The 26289-nt window shown below is 32.6% G+C and overlaps 1 protein-coding gene across 6 annotated transcripts in view; it reads left to right on the top strand.

Moving 5' to 3' along the window:
* CNKSR2 (connector enhancer of kinase suppressor of Ras 2) overlaps positions 1-26289 on the top strand; it is a 296636-nt gene that overhangs the window by 158849 nt on the left and 111498 nt on the right. For 4 of the 6 annotated variants that reach the window (XM_033106612.1, XM_033106623.1, XM_033106652.1 and 1 more), the window contains exons 9-11: positions 8903-9049; positions 18948-19081; positions 24096-24307. In XM_033106612.1, the coding sequence (XP_032962503.1) occupies positions 8903-9049; positions 18948-19081; positions 24096-24307 (493 nt within the window). The remainder of the gene's footprint in view (positions 1-8902; positions 9050-18947; positions 19082-24095; positions 24308-26289) is intronic. The other 2 variants (XM_033106633.1, XM_033106641.1) reach the window with 1 other exon arrangement.

Below are 26289 nucleotides of genomic sequence, written 5' to 3'. Positions count from 1 at the left end.
CAATAAAGAAATTCTGATTTAGCCCTCGGAACTTCTTGGTTATGGAGAAAAGACTCCAGGAAGGTGGTGTGCAATAGGTGAAAAAAAAGGACTAGCTTTTTGTAGTGCTTGAGTTCGCTTTCTCTCTCGGACTCCCTATCCGTCTTTAGCAGTGAGAAATAATGTTCTCTGTGCTTTCTCTTTAAATATAAGACACACATTCTATACATGACTATCTGTGAAATTCACATGAAAATGTTAATTACTAAAGCATGTAAGTTCAAATTGTGAGTAGCTCAACATTGTTTAGGTTTTACTGTAAAATTAAGCTACATAAAAACCAAATGCCTTTTGAAAATGCCGTGATGTAGTCTTATTTCACTGGGTCAGTGCCTTTTAAAGCTATGGACAACGTGAGACAAAGAGTGGCTCAATGAATAAAGATGTAAAATTTTAGAATTACTTCCTTAGTGAAAATAAAACTTTTAATTTCCTTATTTCTTTTTTTCAAATGCTTGTTACTTTTAGAAGACAGTCTCTTCTAATCATGTTCATAAAAATAAGGATACTAAGGTTTTATTTAAAATAGATACACCTTGGGACATTTCTGAGTACTCTGAATTACCTATTTAAATTACTTTATGCTGGAATTTAAAATATTTTTTGCATATATTTACTTAACCAAATGCATACCTTTCAGCTTATATTCCTTTATATTGAACCATGGGTAATTCTCATTTCTATTCAGTGCATGAATGATGTGGAAGAGCAAAATTAGGATATCGCTAAATAAACTATAGGTCAATATTGTAAGAATTTCTAATTAGTATTTTGTGAAAATAATTTAGGTGAACGTGATGTTTGTAGATTGGTACTCAAGATTTAGTAGTTTTGGAATATTTGAAAGATGTATATCAAAATTCATTTCTTCTGAAATGTTTATAACTATGATATTTCCTCCACATGGCTTGTTTTGCTGAAGAAAGAGGCATAAAATGTTGAATTTATTAGATACTTTAATAACTTTTTAGTAACACAAAGGAACAGAACAGCAATAAATATCTCAGCACCAAAAAATTTGGCAAAGACCGTGTCGTTAGTCGCAGTGTGATGAGTTGTATACTGAATTGAGTCTCTTCAGTGCTTTTATTAAGAGCAGAAGGGTGTTTGGGTATGGCGTGCTCATATCATCTGCCATTCATATACGCATACCTCAAGTCTCTGAAATTTCCTTTGTGAAGAGGTGTCATTTGTACATTACAACCTATGAGTAAGAGTGTGTGAATACACAGGAGCATGTGTAGATGTTACTGAACTGTTGTTATTTTGTCTTGTGAAGGATAATAACTTTTAAAATATTTTAAGAAATGTCCTATCTTCCTGCCTTTAGATATAGAGGTGCTTTCTTGTAACTCCAAGTATAGAGGTAACAAAGGTAAAGAAGGTCTGGGTTGACAGTCTTACATTATTACCTTTTTGCTTATTTGTAACTTGGGCTACTTGGGACCATAGAGTAGAGAGTCTTTTCATATGTGGGTCAAATAATTCATCAATGTTGTTGGTAAAGCCGATGGGCTAGGGCAAGTAGTAAAGGGGTCAGAGACAACTTCTTCCTTGTACGTACCAAGAGGAAAGGAAGTCCCTCATCTCTTCAGTACCAACCCCAAAGCTTCTTGTGCACCTAATCCAGACAACCCATTGTCCAAGGACCTGCCCACTCATGTTGCCCTTCACCTAGGAACCTCTGGTGTCTGTTTTATCCTGATCAAAACAATTATAAGCCCGATCCACAAGAAAGTAGAATCCTTCTTGCCTTTAACACTTGGATACCTTAAAAACTTTCTTGGGAAATTTTAACCCTGTTGTATATAAAATAATTTCGATGTACAAGTTGGGGATTACATATAAACTAATAAGTGGTATGACTTGCCACTGCTTAGAGACACTGACATTTGCTATCTTGGACAATAAGAAAGATAATACTAGTTCAGCATATGTGAAAAACATTATAGCTAATAATAAACGTAATTTGTGTAAGATGCATATGGTTGCATATGGTGGTTTTTAAAGGGTTCATTCCAGCCCATGAACCTAATGTGAATGAAACATTCTATTAAAATATTGAGAAAGAGAAACTTGGACTATTTACAACCACTACAAAATATTTTTCTGGGATAAAAACCTTAACTGTGTTTATATAATGTGTATGATAAAGCAGAATCTTTCTATGACAAATACAAATTATATCCACTGTTATATTGTCATAATCACATCCCTGTGACTTTGGGTCTGGAGTATTCAAGATATAAATACTATTTTTTTCAAATGTTCATTTATAAGAAAGTTTATTTGGTAATTTGGGGTAAAGAATATCTTAGAGCTTTAGTATCAAGTATGTTATATTTAGAGAAAAATTTCATACTATATCTTGGTTTTACAAACAAAACTAATATCCCTTCGGAGTTTCAAGGTACTTTATTGTCTCTGAAACATTTACATTCTCATGTCACCATATCATCTCAGTAGTCAAGTTATTCACAAATAATGTGTCTACCATTTGTAAGGCACCTTGTGATAGCGGGTTTATCTAGCCAAATAAGACTCAGTTTTTAATTATCAAAAAAATAAATAAAAAGAATCCTCAAGATCCAGTTTTGTGAGATTAGGTGTAGAGGAGTTGGGGGGGGGTGAATAAAAATACATAACTTTAATAAGAGGCAGTGTGTGAAAAAAAATGCCACTAGAGAGATACTGTGCCATGAGATTCACATGAGGAAAATATGGTTCTCGCTGTAAGAGGCTTTATGGTGGATATTGCATTTAATATTAGCCATTATGGTGGATAAGTAAGATTTTATAGGTGGGAGAAAATTGCAATTAGAAGGAAGAGTGCTTTTGCAAAGACATGGCCAAGGAGAAAAGCATAGTATTTGAGGCGAACATATACTTACTCCACCAACTCTTCCACCCATACTGAACTACTAAAAATTGCTCAAGCTAGTGATACTTTGTCTCCTGGGTTTCTTTGTTCCCTCATCCTCCACATTCCCTTCATCTTTCCAGCTGCTAAGAAATTCATCTTAGACTAATAGAAAACTTTCCCTGAACCCTCAAGGATCATTTAGATGTCCAGGTTCAGGGGTCCCATTGCACCCAGTATTCACCCTATTGAGGTACTTATTTGCTTTATTGTGAATCTTTTCGTATTTATCAGCTCATCGCTCCCCTGCCCAATAATGAGGCACAGACTGTGCTGCATGCCCCGTTGTATCCACACTACATGGAAGGCTCACAATACTTACTGATTTTATAAATTATGATATCTAATCTTAAAAACATATTAAACACCTAAAAGATACTAGATAATGGGCGAGTCACTGCCTTCAAGAAGCTCATCATCTAGTACAGTGGTTCTCAGAGTTTGGTTCCCAGACCAGAAGCATCAGCATCACTTAGGAATTTGTAAAAAAAAAAAAAAAAAAAAAAATGCAAATTATAGGGCCCCACCTCAGAGCTACTGGATCAAAAACTCTGGAGGTTAAAACAGCAACTTGTGTTTTAACAAGCCTTCCAGGTGATTCTAACACATGCTAAAGTTTAAGAACCACATTAAAGCGAAGTAATAGATGGCTATGGCCGTATTGACGAAGGACCTATTTGAGGAATTGGTTCTTTAGCTGGGCCTTTGGAGAGCTTTTCAAAGGTTTTGAAGGGAAGAGCACTTACACTGTTGCAGTATTTTGGAGCTGCACAAGGCTAAAAGAAAGACCAGTTAGGACTCTGTTGTAAGTCTAGCAGTCAGGTACCCAAGCCAGAACTAAGGCAGTGAGAAGAGGCATTAGTTGCTAGGATCTATTCTTTAGGAAACATGCCTTTAAAAAGGGGGGAATGGTCATAGGTGAGTCCATACTCCAAACCTGAGAGGATAATAATGGGGAACTTTTTCTTGTTATTGAATGAGAGTGATGATGAGTTTGATTTTTAAAGTGTTACATTCATTTGAACTACCAATGGGATATTCAGGGGAAGATGCTTGCTCTCATAGTGCCTTGTGCTTTGGAATCAAAGAGACTTGAATGTGAATTCTGGCATCACCACTTACTATATATATCACCACTTGTAATCTTGGCTAAGAAAACTTAATCTCTTTTTAGTTCATTTTCTTCACATGTAAAATGGGTTTAATAGTTTACCTCATAGGGCTGTTGTAAGAATGAAAATACATATATATGAAAGGAATGTAATATAGAAATGACGAATCTGGCATAGTGAATTATTGGTACTTGATTGTTCAGTGGCTATTAGTATGGATGAACTGAACTGTTAGCAATATGTCACTAACGTTCTTGATAGGAAGCAGGAATGGTTAGAAAGATTTGAGAGTCATATGCAGGAAGCTCTGGAAAGAGAAAAGGTTAAGGTTATTGTAAGAAGACCATATGCAGTATTGGAAAGGGGTTAAATACTTAGCCTAGATGAAATGCCTGCATTTACTGGTTGTGAGGAGGAAGGAAAGAGGGGCGCAAGTAATCAGAGATATACCAGGACCACATTCCTTTACTCCAGCTAATCTGTTGTCATATCATCTATTTGCATTTTCCTACACATTCTTTCTTTTAGAGTTGGAATGTATTGTGACTCTGAAAATCTAATCATTTGGCCTGTGCAAGAATATTGAAACATCTTTTTTGGTGTTGAGGTCACTATTTCACAAGTCTGCCAATTCCTTTTTGGATGTCTTTGATTATTAAAATGTTTTTCTTCATATGTATCCATAACCATTATTTCTTAACATTTTTACCTTATTTAATTCCTTCCCATATTAGCAGATTATACTCCTATATTAGTGTCGACTAGGATCCCTTCCTTCTTTCAAAGCTTCCTCTATCTCCTAGTACAGAAAGACTTTCATTGCAGCCAATGTAAAGAATATTTTACAATTATTTTTCATACTGCTGGTATATCTTCACATGGTTTCAAATTCAGGTCAGTAACACCTAATATTTTAAAACTATAACCAGAAACTGAAATGAGAAAATGGAAAGCTAATCTTGAAAAAATGATTAACATGCATTGCTATATTTTACCTATTTTGACACGTGTCTACCATTACATTTAGCTCCTAACACGGGGGCTCTCAAATCTCTTGAAGTTGTAACACACATACTTCCCTCACTTTATCATCCCATCTACTCATGTTCCCCTATAATCTGGCAACCATAAGTATCTCCATAGCAGTTAAAGAGAAGTAAGTTAATTTCAAGAATTCACTACACTTCATTATATGGCTGAAGATATGTTAGGATATCACAGGACCAGAGCTGGGAATCACTTTTTGTGGAGCTCTAGGACCATGTCATATTTACCCTTGAACATGATATAATCCAGTAAATGGGGACAGTTGTTTTTTTAATTAAATGTATTGAGGTGACAATGGTTAGTAAAATTACTTAGGTTTCAAGTGTACAATTCTGTAATACATCATCTATACATCACATTGTGTGTTCACCACTCAGAGTCACTTCTCCTTCCATTACCATATATTTGACCCCCTTTACCCTCTTCTACTTCTACCATCCCCTTTTACCCCCTTACCCTCTGGTAACCAATTATATGTAGTAGAGAAGATAGAAAGTCATGAAGAAATGGTCCAAATTAGAGAGTCTGAGAAAGGACTAAGGGAAAAAAAAGACTATTTGAGTAAGAGGCATGAGGTCTGGTTGCCATTTATGTGTATACAAATACTGGGATGGGACTGATAGAGCTTAAACCTCCCGATTTTATTCAGAAAAATATTACATGTAGTCTGTGAAGTACTCAGCTAGCTTTATTCTAATTCAATATTTTTTGTATGGACTTAACATAAGTATCTATAATGTAGCTCTTGACTTACTGAGCACAGCTGAATAATAAATTTGCTTTGCTTTTGCTAATCATCTAGGAGTATGATGCACAGAGCAGATATGATTTCCCCATCACTACCTTTTACTGTTTTCAATAGTATTGTATTTCTGCTTCTATGCATTTTATGGAAATTGCCCATCCATAACAAACAGTCCTAAATAGATTATTCATAAAATTCATGATTTTCTAATTGGAATATTACTTTTCATGGACTAGGTCCACTTATTTTGTTGATTTTTGTGGTTTATAAAAACAACTCATGTTTATTGCCCAAAATTCATGAATAAAATTATAAAGATGAAACTATGTAGTGTAGTCTTTACGTCCCTTTAATGTAACCACTGTTTATGGTGTTGTATATCTTTCTGCGTTTTCTATATATAAAATTTTTTACAAAAGTAGATTTGAATTACATTTGCTATTTTGTAACTTAATTTTTCCACACAACAATTTTTCTATCCCTTACTAATGGACATTTATATTATGTACAATTATTGATTGGTTTAAACAGTACTGCAACACACATGTTGCATATTTGTCTTTGTGTTTTTATTCAATCATTTCCTTACAGTAGTGGAAGTAGAATTTGGGAGCCAAAGATACATACTTTATGTGCATCTTGATGTATATTTGTTTACTTTGTTTAAAATATTACTAATGGTATGTAAGAGTGGGAAGGCTGTTTAAAAAGTAGTAAAATTATATAATTTTCTGCCATTAAATGACTTTCAGCTATAAGATTAAAATCTAACCAAATTATCACTTTCTCATCAAAAAACAATTCCATTTTCTCATGGAAAAATAATTCTATTTTGTGGAAATGTGTATTCAGAAAGAATAGAAAAGTGGTGAAAAGCGGGATGAATCAAATTGTACTGAACATTACACAGGAAAACACCATCTAGCCTTAAAATTTTTTAAGTAGTCACAATGATCATATCATAGAATAAAGTGAAAGAAATTTGTGAGTAGGATTCAATATGTAATTAACTGTGGAGAATAGATATGCTGAAAGATAATGGCTGTCCTATTGACTGCTTTCGTATACTTAGCAGTTATTTGAATAAATGATAAAAATGTGGTTACCGTTAATAAGTTGTTTATAAACTCTTTGTATAAACAGTATATTTTCTCTCTCCAAATCCTGAACTCAAAATCTGCTCACATATTTTTTGGAGGCAAGTGAAGTGAACACTGGAATTTGAACTCACTTTGCATTGACTCTTGGTTTACAGAAATGGCTGTAGGGACACTACTTAGCTATCAGAGGAATCAGAATCAGTGTAATATACCTTGGGCACATAATTATCCCCACTTATAAATAAGAGGAGACATTTGACCAGGTCTATTATTTTAGTTGATCTGCATTAATGTGACTTTAAAAATTGAGAGCTTCTCTAGTGCCGAGGGGGTACTAGACTTATCGGGGGATCACTTATTAAATTATATAAATGTCTAACCACTATGCTGTACACCTGAAATTAATCCAAAATAACATTGAATGTCAACTGTAACTGAAAAAATTTAAAACGGGAGGAAGGTGAAAAAAACTGGCAGCTTCTTATTCGTATTAGGCAAGTATCCTAATGATCATTTTGATTCTTACCTAAGATTTCTAAGGTTTTAAGCTTTATAACATCTCACTTCTTTTTTGTCCTCTTCTTCACCATCACTCAGTTCAGGTATAGTAGAGGTTATAATTTAAATGAAATGCTCATTCATTATATATAAACCAGAGTCTCCCACTATTCTACAGTGGCTGCGGTCCAGAGTACCTCTTCATCATAGTAGTCTTTGGGGAATCTGTGCTTCTTTTGGTGGAAGTGCTCGTTATTTCCAGCTTGAGCATTATCTTCCAGGCAAAAATATGATGAATAACAGACAAAGGCACCCATTCTCTTTCAGTTGGATACCTAGGGAGAAACTAGATCGCTGTAAGGACCATTTGCTAAATCCTGCTTGCAATCCAGGATAAATTGTGACCCAATGTATTTATATAACACATCCTGGAAAAGTCAAATCCATCATAGTTGAGAAAAAAGGTTCTTTCTTTTAAATGCGAAATGTATTTTTTTAAACTTTGAAATAATAGATCTTTTGAATGTGTTTCTTTAAAGCGTAGTTCTAGGATTTCAGTTACCTGATAATTGCATAGCTAGTCCATCTTAAAAAGCAAACTAACAAAAATTATTCTCTGTTCAAAATTTTAAAAGGATGATGAGTGAAGTAACAACATGGATAACAGTTGAGTCAGGTTTTAGGACATTAATCAAGTACTTCGGTTTAATTATATAATATGTTTTGAGGTGATATTCAAATTGAATGGCTTCATTAAATATAGTGCATATATTTAAGATTATAGGGTCATTTGGAACACATTTTCAATAGCTGTTGCATTGGAGTAGTACTACCCTGTCATTTTTTATTCTATCTTATATAGCATGGTAAAAGGTTTATTTTATTGATGCTATCTTCCATGCATCAAAATGCTGCCTTGGTGTGTCAGTATCAGCTATTAGTAGTATAATGTCAGTCTGATTTAGAGACACTTGTACCACGTATCTCTAAAAGATGGTGATGAGAAAGCATGTGGTGTAGTTTGTAAGGTCAGGACATAGCCAAATCCTTGTTTTCAGCCATGCAGATTGTTAAATTGTGTTTGTGAACCGAGTTTGGATCTAGACCTTGCGCAGCATTAATGATGATGTAATTTCTTTAAATTCTAAATTATTCCGTTGGTAGGATACCGTTTTAGTCTCTGCTTTGAGGTGGTAAATGTCCATTAGGTTATCTCATAATGATACAGACTCTAATGCAATAACATGGTTAATCAACTCAAAGATAAAATTTATTTCTTGAGTATATATCTCCTGAAAAATTGATAGGATGGTACACCAATTATGTGATTTTCTTTTCTTTTTTTTCTTTTTTTTTTTAACTAATCTTATTAAAGGGGGAGAACATTAAATCTTTGAATACTGTACCTCAATTTTATTGTAATGATTTTGCTGGTTACCAGGTGGGGTGGCAGTTGAAAAATTTGGTGAATGCACTACGAGAGGACCCGAGTGGTGTTATCTTAACTTTGAAAAAGCGACCTCAGAGCATGCTTACCTCAGCACCAGCTTTACTGAAAAATATGAGATGGAAGCCCCTTGCTCTGCAGGTAATGAAGCTTAATCATAAGTCATACACCATCATTTTAGCCATAGATTATCTCAATAATGCTTCTTTATTGTGCCTCATCTCAGCAGCATATGGATTAATCTTGTATGCTTTTGAAAATTTGTTTGTGAAATGATCTCTTCACAGCTTATCCTAATAGGCCTAATTGCAATGAAATATGAAAGTTTCTATAAAACCCGAATGAGAAAGAACTCTGCCTTAATTTGTAAACATTTAAAAGCACAATTCTAAAAACAACCCACAAGTTATTTCAAGCCAAAATATGGATAGAAATGAAAATGAAAGGTTTCATTTTTGATATAATCTTCAAAGTTTAACCCACATACACTTCCTAAAGAAACTAGATGGTCGTTTATAGAATTATTTTAAATCAGGTCATAAGATAGTAATAGTTATTTATGAGTAGGTAAAGGAAGTTTTAGATAGCAATTAAAATGTTCCTACTATATTCCTCCTGACTGATCATTTTCCTCTTTTCCACCCTCCAGGGTGGCAAAAATAGTGAAATTGCTGCATTAGAATTTTTACATTTTTCTTCAGCATGAAACATCACTCTAAAATATTCCTCTAGATGTTGATAAATTATATTCATTAAGAAGCAGAGTTATCTAGGAAATTATAAAAATAAGTTTTTGATTGATGAAAGACAAGGAAGCACTACATTTTTTTCCACTTCAGTCAGGATATAATTTTTAAACACATCATAGAAGAAATTTTTGTCCTTCATAAAATCTGCATTTTAAAAAATAGACTATTATCTTTCTTAGAAATCTAATTTTTAAAAATTTAAATTGCCCATTGAAATAGAACACTGCCCGTTGTTGAGATTAAAAAGAAAAGCAATATATGAAAATGACATTGTCATCACTGCTATACCAATTGATATTAAGTTCCATATTACTACCTTATACCGTTCTTAGATTTTTTTCCCCCTAAAATCTGAAATTCTCCATTGCGCATGAATGGCCTTATAGATTATAATGACTTCTCATTATTGACTTCTCATTATTTAAAACTTTACTATTTGTTGGCCTCAAAGTTACGTTATACTTAAATAACATAAAAACATATAAAATATTCTAATATTAAGGTCTTTAAAATTTAATGTGAATCTCTCTAATTTTCAAATGAATATGTGTAAAACTGTATTGATATGTCCAAATACATCTGACTTGCAATATATGTTTATTATCAAAGATTTTTAATGCTCATTAAAATTCAGAGTTCAGTGTTCAACTCATTAAGTCATAGATTAACAGATCAGACTTTCCCATCACATCATTTTATTTTCTTGCTGCATTATAAGTTGCTTTGTTGTTCCACTCTGTAGTTTTCTATTGACATGTCTTCCTTAAAGATCCTTCTTCAAAGTCTGAGAGGTGGGTACCCTGAAGAGGAGGCCCACACTTTTCAGCCATTAGGTTTTCTTCTCTATATATGTGTAGTTAAATTTAACAATTTCTCTCTAGCCTCTTCTATTTCATATTGAACACCGAAAAAAAAAAACACTAGTTTCTTGTTGATCGATGAACTCTGAAGGAATATCTCTAGAAAATAAATTGATAATTTAGTCCCCTTTTAGATTCTTTTCCACAAGCACAAACTGGAGCATTAAGGTAATGACAATATCTAGTTATGAATTAGTTTTATATAAAATGCCAAACTAATGGAAAGACCAACGTTTCTTTTTTTGCTGCATATGCATTTGGTGTGTGTATTCAAAGCTAGAGAATAAAGACTTCAATTTTTTAAATGACCTCACATTTTTCTTTAATTAGAATGTAATTATAATAGATTGTTAAGGCACTGTTTCTAGGTCCATTCCCAAATGCCAACAAATGAGCCTCATCAGATCACTAATTATATTTTTTCTCATTGCCTATTCAGTTACTCTGAGTATATTTGTAAATTTACTTTTTCAGAACGCTGAAATCAGATAAAAGAAAATCAGCATTTATGTACGTGCTTGTATATATCGACATTTCTGTAAATTTGTTATTTCACCTGAATTTAGTTTACCTGAACATATTGCCCAAGCTCAAACCCTTAATAGATAAACAGTACTATGGGGAGAACCTGCTTTCAACTTCTTTGAAAATTGCCTCAGTGGTTAACTTTTTACAGAGCAAAAGGAAAAGTATTCATTTTAATTAAATCCTCCCTCGTGGTGGTAAAACAAGATCTTAGGAGTAAGGGCAATGGATAAGTCCTCTAACATACAGCACCACCACCACCAAATCTCCCTGGAACCTATTTTGAAGACCTGAAATTGTACCATTACAGAGTTCTTTCTTGACCTTAAGGCTTTAGCCTGTGCTAAAGTACAAAGATGCTGGAAGCATAATGGAAACATATCTGGTCAGAATTTTTATAGACTGTGTATTTTGATACAAGCAAAGATGGACAAAACCTGAGGGTACCAGGATCTGGAGATTGATGGTAGACTGCCCCCAGACGGGGGAAAGTTAAAGAAATAGTGGGATGAGAAAATCTTGCAGGTAGTCTTGGATTCTTTTGTGACTTTGCCTAAGTCCACGTCTTTTTCCTAGTGGCTAAGAATGTGAAACATAAGTGCTTTATGTAGTAACAATCCGCTGTGCAGACACAAGCACCATTCTTATTGTATTCTTGCTTCTGGTATGTGTACAAATACATTGCAGCTAAAATGCCCATTGACTCACCTAAATATAAATCTCCAGTGTTCAAACCTGAAGAATTGGACATTAGGTCATTTCTTTTTTCATAGGGTATACCAGCAGTCTACTAATAACTATTTAAAGTAGAGGTTACAAAAAGAAACACTCTGTGGCATTTATTTAATTCACTATGTTTATTTCAACTTTTTCTTATACTGTACTGGGTTTAATTTACCTGCTAGCATTTTCTGATAAAATAAGGCAATGTTTGTGTAGTGTGGAGGTGCACACTAATACCAGTATTTTAAAAAACAACTTTATTCTAACATAAGGAATTTTTATTTTTTAGACTAATAAGGAAATAATTTGTACCTATACAAATAAAACATAACCTATCTATCCTAAGGTAGAAGATTGTTAAGGAATACCACATGTTTTTTGATGAAAGAAGCTTTATCTCTAAAAATATTTTAAAGGGTAGTGACTTCTATTATTAATCAACTGTGATGATGAATTTTGATTTGGGATTTCTTATGAAAATCATGGAATTATAGCCAAATAAACAAAAGCATACAGTTTGGCTTTATGCCCATAGAGCAATTTCATTAGTACATTTCATGAAATTTGTCAGTTCTTGTTAAATTCCTGATTTCTCAAACATTTTGCAATTGAACTGAAATATACCTTGGTCAAATACTACAAGCAGATTTAATTTGGAATTGAATTCTGTTGTCATCTGCACCCATTTATAGATAGTAGAGATGTTTTACCTGAGACAGACTCTTTTATCCTAAGAAAGCAAACCAAGTATTCCCTGCTTTCCGAGAGCTGTTTTTAAAAATATGTCCTTAGTGGCCCCCTCCCCTAATGTCCTGGATTTTGGTAAGCACAGTGATTGCTTATGGTTGAGTTCTTCCAATTCAATGAAAAAAATCCCAGGGGACTATGGATAAACCTCCAGGTATATTTTTTTGATGTTTGTGGTTTTAAATTAGTGTGGGTAGGTCGTGGGCATGCATGGGCAGTGTCATTTTTTTCTTAAAAGAGATGTTTGGGAGAATTAGCAGGACACTGACAAGAATGTTGATTGAAATCACTGGGCATCAACAATTTTTAAAAACATTTAAGAACCCAGCTTTTTGTTGTTGTTTTTGTGTAAGAATGCATCTCAGAAATGATCATTAAAATCAGTGATGGAATTCAACATACTGATAGAGGTTTTATTAAACACATTTTTATATAAAAGAACATCAAGCTGTATCATTAGACTTATGTTCCTAAACTGTATTCTAATCCATTAATCTTATATTGATGTGATCGTTTCTTGTGTGGTTTTGTGCTTTGCCTTTAAAATTTTATTGCTTAGTATTACATTGATGCCATTTTTACAGGATATTTAACTTTGAGCAGAAAAATAAATGGAAAGCAAATAGTCATAGCAGTTGATTTTGTCTATCAACTGGTGTAACAACTGAAAAACAGTAATTGATTATGTTACATTTTAAATACATACAGGTATGAATGGTTGAAGTCATTCTGTAAAAATAAAAAAATACAAGCAATAATAAAATTTATTAATATTTTAATATCAAAGTTATGGTCGGGGTGACTGAAAAAAACATTAGTAGCAAAGTTCATGTTTCTGAGAGCTTTGTTTTACAAGCATGTTTTTAAGAGAAAGATAACAATATTAGGTATGGCACTAGAGAAGAAAATAAATTTTGACTAAAAATATAATTGTGCTGACTGGGAGGCAGAAACAGTTTTATGTTTTTCATGCTCACATTAGTAAAAAGCTGCAAGCAATTGTCACATCAAATTTTTGTTAACCAATGTTGAAGCAAATTAATTACGGTATCTCAGTCACATTTGTGTTTTTCAGCCAAATGCTTTTAAAATGTTAACACTGACTACAAATAATCTAAAATGCAAATAATCTAAAAAAATTATTTTTAGTTTCTTTATTCTTTAGTTTCAACCCATTCTTTCTTTGGTTAATACCCTAAAAATGATGTTTACTGTAATTTGAAAAAAATTGGAAGTCCAGTTTTAATGTTGCAGTATTAACTATGCCAGTAAGACTGGACAACAAAAAAGAATAAATACACTAGTCGTAGTACAATGTACAAATTTTGATGATTCAGTGGAAAAAGCCATTTTGTAGTGTGACTCTAAAGTCCATATTAGTTGTATATTGGGTAACTGTATGCATATCTTATGCACATATGTCTGTATTTTTTAACCTATACAGATACGGTTTCCTGATCAAATCCGTGGTTGGAAAAAAAATGTTTGTTTTCTTGGTAGTAGATAGGAAAGGGAAGATTACATGCTTATAAAAGAAGATTCTTTTGTATTTATAAATTTGCATTCTAGAAAAAGCTGTGAAAAACAGAGTGGGAGAATTTTGAATACATGCATTTCCCTTAGGTTATTTTCAAATAATTTACTACTTAAGGACAACTTACCCAGGAAAAAGTATGCCCAATAAATTTCCAAATTAGATCTAACATTTTTTATATGGTGGAGAAACTTAAAAGATTGTATGCAATGTCTTGCCTACCAAAATTTAGAATATGGAGCATTTGTTTAGATGACTAAGAAGAGAGTTACTAACATAAAGCAATATTCTGGTACTTGTGTTGGGAATTACAATAAAAATGTGTTTGAACTGAGTAAGGACTTGTGTGAATGTTCTGTGCTAGAATAATGGGGTATTGTGATGCATTTGAGTCTGTGCTTATTCCCAAAAGTAAATTAAATGGCCAGGTTTTATACTTGATGTAATCATTCACATTTCAATGGATATTTTCCCCCTGGAGGGCAAAGTAAGCTCTTTGTGATTTTTGCATTAATTTTAGAGATAACTGCGAAACATGTAATGCACTGTCTTAATCTTTAATGTTGGGGCTGTCTTTATGTCATTCCGTTCAAGACTTTCTATAGCTCTATGAAAGCTGGGTCACTTACCAGACAGAGGGACAACCAAACTAAGATATGCTTGCTAAAAGTTGTTCAAATGTAAACGGTTTCAAGTAAAATGTCAACATCAAATGTAGTTTCTTTAGTATTGAAGTTCTTTCCTTATAGTCCTTAAGACCATAGGAGTTTCAGAAGTACACTGATATCTCCCAAATGTACTCAGTACCATAGATATGTCATAATTAAGGACACAAGGAAAAGACCTGAGCCATCAGATGATTTAAAGTGAGATTTCAGTGATCCCTTACAAAAGGTGAAAAATTTGTTTTACAATAAGCACAATCTTCCAATGCTGTTTAAACTGGATGAGTAGGATATTATCGTTAAAATCTTCACTCATGATTCAGAGGAAGATTTGTGCCATGCCATATTGTGAGATACAATTTGAAAGTATTTATATAGTTCAAACTGACAATATGAAAACTGAATGTATACATTTTACCTAGTAGATTTCTGAGTCCTGTTGACAGTAGTAATTATCATTAATTGACCTAAGGTTAGAAATGTAATTTTGAAGAGATGCATGTGATCACTTTATTTAGGATTCATACTTTGAGAAGTGCATACCAGTGCCCCCAGAAATCTATCATAGCCTTGTTTTAGAAGAAGAAGAGCATATATGCAAAAGCATCTTCCCTGTTGAGGCCTCACTGAATCTGTGGAAGGAGAACATTATGTCACTAGGACCATTTAGATCTGAAAACTAAATATTATTGAAAGGCCCTTCCAGGAAATAAACCCCTTTGTATTAATGCAAAAATGGATCCATGTCATACTTGATTGCATACCATAGTGGATCAAGTCATACTGAAGCTTCATGCTTACTTGAGTAACAAAATGTAGTCTTAAAATACCCTTGTATTTTTATCCGTAAGTGATGATAGTTCTTAATTCTCTTCCTATACAGACTTGACCAATATGAGAAAGAATCAAAATGGTAAAATTAAAAGATTACCCATTATTTCTACTTTTTTTGCTAAATTAGAAATTTTTAATGGTACAGTGGTAACTGCTTTTCTTATACTATGTTATGAACAAATGAGTGAAAGTAGATGTTGCCAAGATAGAAGCTATCCTTCTGCATTATTATACTCACATATTAAGAAATTTTTTCTGATACTAAGGACACCTTTTTTTGATTTGAAGGAACCTTTATTTGTCACACTCTGTGTATTTTCACAGACTTAAATGGATATTGGTGGTAAGTGTAATTTTAATGCCACTTGTTACAACTAGGAATTCCTCACTGATAATTTTAGCTATAAATAGCATCATTTATTCTGTGCTTGATTTAGGCAAATTTTGCCTCTCATTCTATTAATCATTTAATTTTGTACTCTTTCAATTCTTGTCCAAAGTTAGAAAAAAATTTAAGAGATTATAATTTTAAATTATCGCAAAGACTTCCTTTTGAGTTAAATAGCTATTTTCATTTTCCCATGACACTTTTAATTTACCATGCTTTATTTTTCCGTTGCTTAATGTCTATTTTTTTCAAATGAGCTTCTCAAGAAGAATGTTTACTTTTTAGTTCAGATTAGCTTGACAAAATAGTACGATTAGTAGACAAAAAATATACTGAATATATTTAATATTTACCACGTGCTTTACTTGGTATAGGGCATACTGATTAGCCAGATGATATCTGTATGATAAACCAGTTGAAATGTTTTCTATGATTTACCAGTTAATAAAATAACTAGCCAGTTGAATTAAACAAGAGGATTGACTATTTTTTTTTCTCTGAAACAACAAGTTGTTTTTATCAACCAATTCAATTAATTGAACCAGCTGGCACAATCAAACCTGTAATCTGTTTAAACATATTAAAGAGTGTTTTTCTTCTATGTATTTGATAATCTAGCGAATCACGTTAACTGATGACATTAATAGCAACTCCTTGCTGAAAATAGATCTAGAAGAAAAAAATAACAATTTGAAGGAAATTGATAATGCTAATATTTAAATTTCCTGAAAGGGGAAAAGCACAAGTACCCTATGTAGACAATCCTGGTTAATAGTCCAGGCAGAATAAAATATTCTGTTGATCCTTACCTTACACGACAGGGGTATTTAAAATATACTTGTAAATATTGACTACTACTACTCCTTTTTTCCTTCCTTCCTCTTTGGGGAGGTCAGGGATAGGTACTAACCAAGAAAAATTATCTTTAGTTCTATAGATGGTAAAATGAAAGGAGAAAAGTCTTGAAAAAGAAATAGTGACCATGGAAGAGAAGAAAGAGAATACAATTTTAAGTTAGATTTTTAAGTACTTATGTTTTTAGAACTTATTTTTAAGTTCACTTGAAGTATTAGGATATTTTAAGAGAGATATTAGAGCATTTAAAAGGCATAACAAATACAAGTTTTTCCCTCACGGTGCATCTATTGGCAAGTTTTGGAAAGGAATGTACTGTGTAATAAGTGTTTTCCTTACATTTCTATAATGATGGAATTTTGGTCAAACTTACTGTTCAATGTCATCTGTATTTAATACCAAAATGTCCTGACAGAGAGGAAAATAATTATAAAGAGTCACATCAAACAATTATATATATTACATGTCTTAATATTTGATCTAAAGAACCCATCATTCAAAGATCTGTTGTAGAGGAATGTAATACATCCCTAGAAAGAATACAAATCTTCATTTCCTCAGGTTTCAAGGTGTTCATCTGTACAGGTGACTTCTGATTACCTACATGATCTCAGAAGTTCCCATTACTGTGATTTTTGTTTCTAAAAGACATGCATAGTTTCACTGGACACTATTCCAAAATCAGCATACGTAAATGTAATAGTCTTGACTGCATACTTTCATATCTCAAAATTTCCCAACATGTAAAGTTTCTGACTTTTTCATACCATATGAGATAGAGTATTATAGAGTCCCAAAATAAATTATCAATTATTTTTCCCTTCCCTCTTTCTTTAATTTCTATTTCACATAGATTAAAACTTAACCGTCGTTTTGACGGAATGCGTGATTTCAAGCTATTAAGGTGAGCTGTGTAACATGGGAGGTCAAGAACTGTGAACTGAGTTATAAACTACATAGCCTACCCTAGTGACCTACATTGTACATTGTATTTATGCTTGGCGTTTTGAACATATTTTGTTTGTATAAAAGTATTGTCGCAATATAAAATAGTTGTAATATACCATATTTTGAGTGTTCAGCAATATGTGTTAAAATAATGAAACTGTGGGTCTATATAGATATGCTCAAAGTGTTTTCATACTGGCTAAAATGGCAACATCTTTTCATGTGAAGATACAGTTCATATTGTGGTCATTATTTTTGTGTTTGCAATTGCACTAAAATTCCTATCTTTAATGTTATTGTGTATGTAGCTAATCAGTGAGATCTGTAAGACAAACATGAAAATTTGTGAATTTTAGCTTCACTTCAGGATGGTTTCTCAAACCACAAGATCATTTCCAAATGCTGTGAAGCTTAGAATTGGGGGTGCTCTTAAGTTAATGCATCCTGTTGTATTGTTTAATTTAAAAAAATATTTAATACTTAAATGCAGGCATGAAAATGAGATCTGTAGATATGGAACTAAAGATTATTTTAGACAATGATAAATGTGTGTGCCTATAAAAGGTGAAATTATTGTGTCACACTAATCACCGTATCTTTGAAGATGTACCATAAAATGACTTTGAGAAGACAGTTAGTTGTGTTTATATTTATAGAAAAAAGTACATTTTCCTAGAAAATACTCTCTCATATTGGCCTTTCATACTCCATTTATGTAACCTTTCTGAAAATCTGTGACATTCTGCTAACTTAGGAGTATGGTGTATCTTTTCTGGGAAAAGGTCTGAAATGTCTTTCTTGTATATCAGTTAGGATGTGAGTGAACTAATTCTTTTGGAAGTTACTCCTTATTGTCTTTCTTTCAAAGGTGGGATTCTAACAGAGCAAATTTACTTTAAATAAGTTTCTGACATTGAGATAAATCTTCCCATTATGAAACACTGCGTGGTACTGTATAAATAGCTTTTACATGATAATACCATAAGATAAGGTGAGTTGGGAACTAAGTGGAAACCTCTGAAGTAATAAATTATTTGTTTGTTGGAGATTCAAAAGAATATCCATATGCTAAATAACCATGCGCTTCTTAATTTCAGCCAAGTTCAAAAATTTTGCAGAAATAGATCATTTTAAAATGATAACTATGTGTCGTTGTTGTTGTTTTGTGTGTTGTTTGTGTGCGTATGTATTTTCTTTTTCATTTTAACCAGCCTCTTATACCTAGAAGTCCCACAAGCAGCGTTGCCACGCCTTCCAGCACCATCAGTACACCCACCAAAAGAGACAGTTCTGCCCTCCAGGATCTCTACATTCCCCCTCCTCCTGCAGAACCATATATTCCCAGGTATAAAACTAACTCTCATGTTGTTCTAGGCAGCTTCTAGGCAAAGACTAACCTAACTGCATGTAAACTGTGAAATAAATTCTCAAGGAACATCTTGAATAGTTTCTCAGTTGGGAATTCTGAACACATTCTGGAAAATCATTGCATTATAGGAATATACTTTGGTTAGTAATAATAACTAATATGTATGAAACACTTGCTATGCATAAATAACTTATAAACAACTCATATGATAGGAAAGAATAGTAAAGTGACACTATATAACAATTAGGATTATTTTAAGAAGTGAAAAATAGGTGAGGCTCTTTAGCGAGGAAGCCTCTGGAAATCTCAGGTTCCTTTGAAGCATTTCATACTTTTTTTCTAAAAGAGAAAGTTATAAGAAGGCATAAGAGTTATCAATATGTATGTAATGAGGGAGTTTTTGGTTTTCTGGGTGATGATAAGGGAGAATGTGGTTTTTCCCCCACATACTTCTATATCTACAATTTTCACTTGATTTAGTTCGTTAATGTTTCTTTCAAAAAGTAGAGAGAGTTTGCAAGAGAATGAGTTGCCTTTAAAGTCTGTTTTCTAGACTTTTTGAGACTGTATCTCCATTTCATTTCTAGATTCCTATTTGAAATTCCTGGCAGGTGTCAAAGAATAGAACTTGGTACTGTAATACATTCTGTCCAAAAGCATTCTGATTTCCAGCCTTCTAAAATACAAAAATTATGGAAAAGGGCCAACACTAAATGGGGATAATTGATATCAATTACAAGGAATTTGATTCAGTTTTTAAGTTGTACAGTCATTCCAAAACAGTAATTTAATGTGTTTTGTTTTCAAGTCATACCTAATATTAAATTTCTTCAGTATGTAAAAGAACTGAAATTCCTTGTTTTTATTAGTTTTCATTATATTTTACTTTAATATACTTAATGTTTTGTTCTATTAAATATGATGGTACTGGCATTTTACAATCTAAATGCTACATGACACATGGCATGTCTACAAATACTGTGTTGTCACCTAGTAATAAAACTGCAGTCAGTTTTATAAACATTTTAATTCTTATTTTTGAGAATTAAATGTAGCTGGGGGAAAGTGGTTTATGAGAAGATATAATTTACTAAGTTGGCATTTCACAAATATTTCTAATATATAATTTACAGTCTTATATTAAATGTAAAATCAGATGTACAAATGCATCTGGTATTCTAGAAAAGCACAAGTTGCATTTTATCTTTTTATTTATCTTTTTGGTCTTTTTTTAATTAGTTTCAGGTGCACAAAACAAAGTAATAGTTAGACATTTTATCATTTATATCCCTCACACTGTGTCAACCCCCTTCCCCCATTCTCTGACATCACACAGAGCCATTACATTTCCACTGTCTCTATTCCTAATGCTATACTCCGCTTCTTGTAAATATATACATAACACACACACACACACAAACATACACATACATATATAGTCAGACAGAGAAAGACAAATACCATATGATCTCACAAGTTGCATTTTAATTCTATTAAGATAGCAACAGACTTTTCCCAATACTCTTTGTTTTTTTTCCCCAATACTCTTGTGTGAGGAGCAATGAAGCATGTGTGTTTCAAATAGGAGATCACTCACTTTTTGGTTTCTTTTCAGTTTAATTGGAAAGATTTTTGTTTTAGTGCAAATGATTAAGAAACATCATAATATTTTTTATCAACTCTCTGCAGTTTTTTTAATCTTCTTTCCTTTTCTCTTGGGTAGAGAGGAACTTGTTAAAAAGAAAGTGTTTCCTAGACAGAAAGTATTTAAAATACACTTCAGAAGACAAAAAAGTAAAATGATTCAGTTCTGTCCTTTGAGGGTGGTACAGATATGATTAAGGCGATATACTGAAATCAATAAAAAGCTTGAACATGATATTAAAAAACACTAGAGAATGTGAGATGTTGAAGTATCAACATAGTGGTACTTGTTTTGTCAGTATTGTTTGAAAGCTCCATACTTTTCAGTAAAATTCAATAGTGTGTATTATCTCACTTTGATTCTTAGTCGAGTGTGTAATTTAACAGAATATTCGAAATATATTTTCAGTCAAATTATTAGTTACCTAGCCACACAGTCATTTGATATAGCACAATCAGAACAATCCATGCATCAAAGTTCCTTTGTATAAATTGTCTACATTTTGTGGTTTGACTTGAAGTTATATTCATAAAGGTTTTTGCAGTTGTCATTCTTTTTATAGATATATCCTTGGCATTTTTTTTCCATTTTCTCATTTTGCTTATGAATATGTTCACCTAATTTAATTCATCTGAACATTTCTTTCTTTCCTATATTAAAAATTTTTTGTTTATATAGGATAGGCATTTTGGTGTTAATTTGAATTATAAATAAAAACTTTCTCATCTTAAAATTAAAAAAAAACCTTAAAAATTGTCGGGCTAGTTGTCAAATTAAGTAGAATTTTTTTTTCATGTGATTACAATTTTTGAACACATTTATTCCAGAAAAAAATGTGGTTGCAAAAGTGCCTTTTGCTCTAAAAGAGAAAACACTCATGAATGTTGAGTAAAATGTAGTCAGTTTTTATTATATATCTTATGTCTTTTATTATATATCTTATACAGTTTCATTTTCATAGTCTATAATGCATTTTTATAGTTAACCAAATTTATTTTTCTGTGATGAAAATCAAGAATTTGTAGGTGTTTGCACAGCTATGAAGTTTAAGCATTAATTTCTCTTATTAATTTTACTGTGAGTTGCTAAATATAAAGAAAGTCCACTAAAGCAGTACTCCTAACTTTTCATTTGTTCCCTTAAATCCATTTTAGAACAAAAACATAGATTTATTACATACATGTATAAATATATAACATTATGAAAAGTTTTTTTAATCTTTACAGCAGAATGAATTAATACATTCAGTTATTCAGGGGCTAATTGTGTGAATACATACACACACAGGCGCCACTTATGTATACTCGTACATGTATCAATTCATTTTACTGCAACGTTTGGTTTTGGTTTGTACTTTTCTTAATACAACTTTATTGAGAGAATTATATATAGATATGTGTAATAAATCTTCCTTGTTGGCATAAGGCCCCTCTTTCATAACAGTTTAGAGTAAGCAATACCAACCCTTGCAACTTTCTGCCACAGGGTGTGCCCATATAAATAGAGCATGGTGAGTTAACTAGGGCCAGATCACCCTGTGACCTCAGCTGCATTAACATTTACGGGTATGTCACAGGCCAGATAGAAAAGTCTGCCCACATATAGGTAGGCATAACCTTACTCCAGGCCTCCGAGTTGGTTAGGGCTGTTTCCAAGCTAATTGCAGTATCAATTTTTGGGTTGTTTTGTTTTGTTGTTTTTTTTGATAGAGGACTAACAGTAACAAAAAGCACCAGGCAATTTGTTCAGGAAAAGTTTTTAGCCAGCTGAACAGAACATTCTGCCTGGATTTTATATTTATTTTCTTGAATTTGCCTAAGAACTAGGTATATAGTTACAGTTTGGTAAGAAGCAAAACTTTATTTTTTAAAAAAGAGTGAATGGCAATATAAATGGCAACCTCACCTTGTGATGAGTTAAATACATAAAGCTTGCTGATTCAGTCAGTCTTGAGAATATTATTTACTACTTTCTACATATTTCAAAGACTAGGGATATACTTCTCTTCACTTGGACAAACCTAATCTAGACATTTGCATACGGATATAAAAATATGGTTTACTGTAGTACAGAAGTATAGTATTTTGCTGAACTGAAACTCATATTTCAGAATTAACATTAGATTTATAAGCTCATCACCATCTTAGAAGATGCTATATGTCAATTAAAAATTTGTTCTTTTTATCTGTCTTGTTGTTATTCAATTTATTCTGTTGATTTAAGATTTCAAGTCTTGCCACTTGACATAAAATTAAATTTTTATCTGGTTTGATAGCATTCATGACACCCTTTAGGGTAGTACTGGAAACAATTAGGAGCTAGGAAGAAATAAAATTAATAATCCGCAAAGGAAGAAACATTGCATTTACATTCATAGTCCTATTCTAAAAGACAAGGTGTTCTAACAAAAATTTCATAGCTAGTCAGTGAAACATAAAATAAACAAGGTTCAATAAAACCAATCCTAAATGGACTATTTCTGCTAAAATGTCACTCATTATGGGCCAAATCACCTGGGCTGTGTGATTAATACTATGTGTGAATAAGTTTTAGGAATCCTGTAGTTTAGTAGAGATCTTTCTCTTTAGAATCCCACAGAAGAAAAACCAACTTGCCATCATTTTAAATCTAATTCTTAAACTCCATATTTTATCAAGTTTCTCCACTCTCTCCAATAGAAATGTTGCTGATGGGTGATGAAATTTTGATATGTCCATTTAGAATGAGTTCTGTGAATATATATTTTTACTAATAATTGAGATACATAGAGTTTAAGTACTGAGAGTGATTCTTTTCATTAAGTTTTATTTTAAATTAATAACAAGCTGTTTGACATTCTTACAGTATCAGTTTATATGTGCTGATTCCATTCTTAAGACCACAGTACCCTTACAGAGTTGTTATCATAGTTCTTAAACACATCTTTGTTTTTAAGCAGTGCAAATATTACGATGAATCAGTTAGGTAAACTAGCAAAAGAAAGGTATATTGTTAACATTTACCTACTGTCTTGAACACTGAAAGCAACTTTTGTGCTAAGATGATTTCCTTTCTATGTCATAGTGCAGTGAAAATGGACTAGAGCAGGGGTTAAAAGATCCGTGACCCATGTCTAGCTGTGTCATTTATTAGCTGTGTGACCTTTAGGCAACACATTTAACCACTCTGAGCCTCAGCAATTTTTTTCTTCAGAATAGGAATAGTTAAAAATTGCCCTATAAACATTAAAGTTTGGAAAGATCAGAAGATGTATTATATGGTAAGGATATTATTTCTATTTTAAACCCTCTACCATTTTACCACCCTAACATTTTCCTACATCCTTTTCCTTTACCTTTTCTTTAGGGATGAAAAAGGAAATCTTCCTTGTGAAGACCTAAGAGGACATATGGTGGGCAAGCCAGTGCATAAGGGATCTGAATCACCAAATTCTTTTCTGGATCAGGAATATCGAAAGAGGTTTAATATTGTCGAGGAAGATACTGTCTTGTATTGCTATGAATATGAAAAAGGAAGATCAAGTAGTCAAGGAAGACGAGAAAGCACCCCAACTTACGGTAAGAGTTCTAATGTTGATATAAGAACATGTCTGGCATGAGAATCTCAATTTCTTTTCATAGGCCTTTTAGTTATGAAAAGTAACTGATAGCTTTTGTATTTTTGGAACTGATCTGTGTGTATCATGTGCTTCTAAGTGGAATCTCAACAATGTGAGGCCTGACATTAAAAATTATTCTAAATTTTCCACAGGTAAGCAAGTACAGTAGGTAGCATTGATTGTAGTTCATTAAAGGTTTATGGAAACCTTTTTGAACCACGTGTAATTTTTTGTATGTCAGATGTTGCCAAATTGGAATCATTCAAGGGTGTTTTTTCCTTTTTTAAAATTAAAACTTATTGTTGACATGACCTATTTAAAATAGAATTATCTCCTTACACCTCAGGGATTACAAAAAAATCTTTAGATAGACTTTCCTGGAGAAAAATCTCATCTCAATTTTTATATTTTTTAGGAAGCTGCAAAATTTGAGTAGGAGTGGGTTTTAAATAGGAAGGACGTACTGTACTTAAAACAAAGACAGGTCCAAAGTTACCGTCCCTAGGATTTTTTTAGCTTTGACTCCTGTTTTTCCATGCATGACCAAGAAAGTAACCTAGTCAACAAACACTTAAAATTGATATAGTATATCCAACAGATTGGCAGATAAAGTTGCCTAAAGTTAAAGTAGTAAAACCTATAGTCCAATTGCAAGAACGAATGGATTTCACTGGAAGTCTGTGCTCCTCCCTTTCCAGTTTTCAAAGTAATCATTTTTAGTTAGGAACTTATATTTTGGGAAGGGCAGGGTGCTTTCTGATTAATACAGACTTGATGAGTGGCAGCTGAGCAGAAGGAAAGTTGTTTTTAACATTCCCTTTCCACCTGTCCCCCTTATTTGTCCACCATGGCCATATGCCTCCCTCCTGTGGTCCCAAAAGATTGGTCATTATGTACCTTAATACACATGCTTTCTTTCCTTTCAGCTCTTTAATAATAATCATGTTTTCTTCGAAATGATCCTAAAGAATAGAAATCATACTTATCTTACTTTGTGTTATTCTCTGTATGTGTGCTCTTCCATCATAAGAATAAGCAATGATATTTTTTTAGCATGGCTCCTCAATTATACTACTCTGGTGGCACTTATTTTGAACTGTCATAACTTGAACGTATTCGCACCTTTACTTTTCTCCCCTTTTGCAAACCTCTGCAGTAAAAAAGCCTGCCATCTTTGTTTTCCCTACTTCTGCCTCATCACGTAATATTTTTATTTTTATTCATTCATTCCACAAGGACTTATTGACTGTTATTAGATAGTCAGTAGTGTATATATCAACTCTTCTTTTTTATGTCCCAGAATTTTCTGGCTATTTTCTACTTATGTTGAAGTAGATAAGAATGTTTAATTCAAGGATAAATTATAATCACCAGATGAAGTTGATTACTGATAGCTTTATAAAACATATGTTTACTAGGTTCTTACTTGAATGGCTATGAATTTTTAGTCCCTTCAGACTACAGTTTAAAGCACGTAGTTCCATCATGTTCCACAAATCATATTTCTCCCAATAAAATAGAATACTGTTTAAATTTTAAAAAATATAGATATCCTGTAGATAGTTCATACATTTTTGTAAACATCATAGGAGCAAAGAAATGTACATAGGCTTAAAAGAGGGATAAGTAAGTAAAACAAAATAGTTGTTTTACTTTTGATCCTGAAAGTTTTTCTGTTAAACTTTTGAACCTAAAATGTAATCTGAACCTTCAATGGAGATACTTATACTTCAGTGGAGATTCCCTGGCACAACCTGAAGGTCGTTCCAGGTAACTAACAGTTTAATGTATTTACCTTTTTAAAAATCAGATCTTCAGTAATAAAACCTACTGTCACATTAATTTGTGGCCATAATTTTCCCAAAGATTAACTCATTTGTTAACTCAGCTGATTTTTGTTGTATACATAAAATCAGCCAGGCACTGGGGATGCAAAGATGA

Source organism: Rhinolophus ferrumequinum, chromosome X, assembly GCF_004115265.2.
Source record: "Rhinolophus ferrumequinum isolate MPI-CBG mRhiFer1 chromosome X, mRhiFer1_v1.p, whole genome shotgun sequence".
Taxonomy (NCBI): Eukaryota; Metazoa; Chordata; class Mammalia; order Chiroptera; family Rhinolophidae; genus Rhinolophus; species Rhinolophus ferrumequinum.
This window is presented reverse-complemented; position numbering and strand designations above follow the sequence as displayed.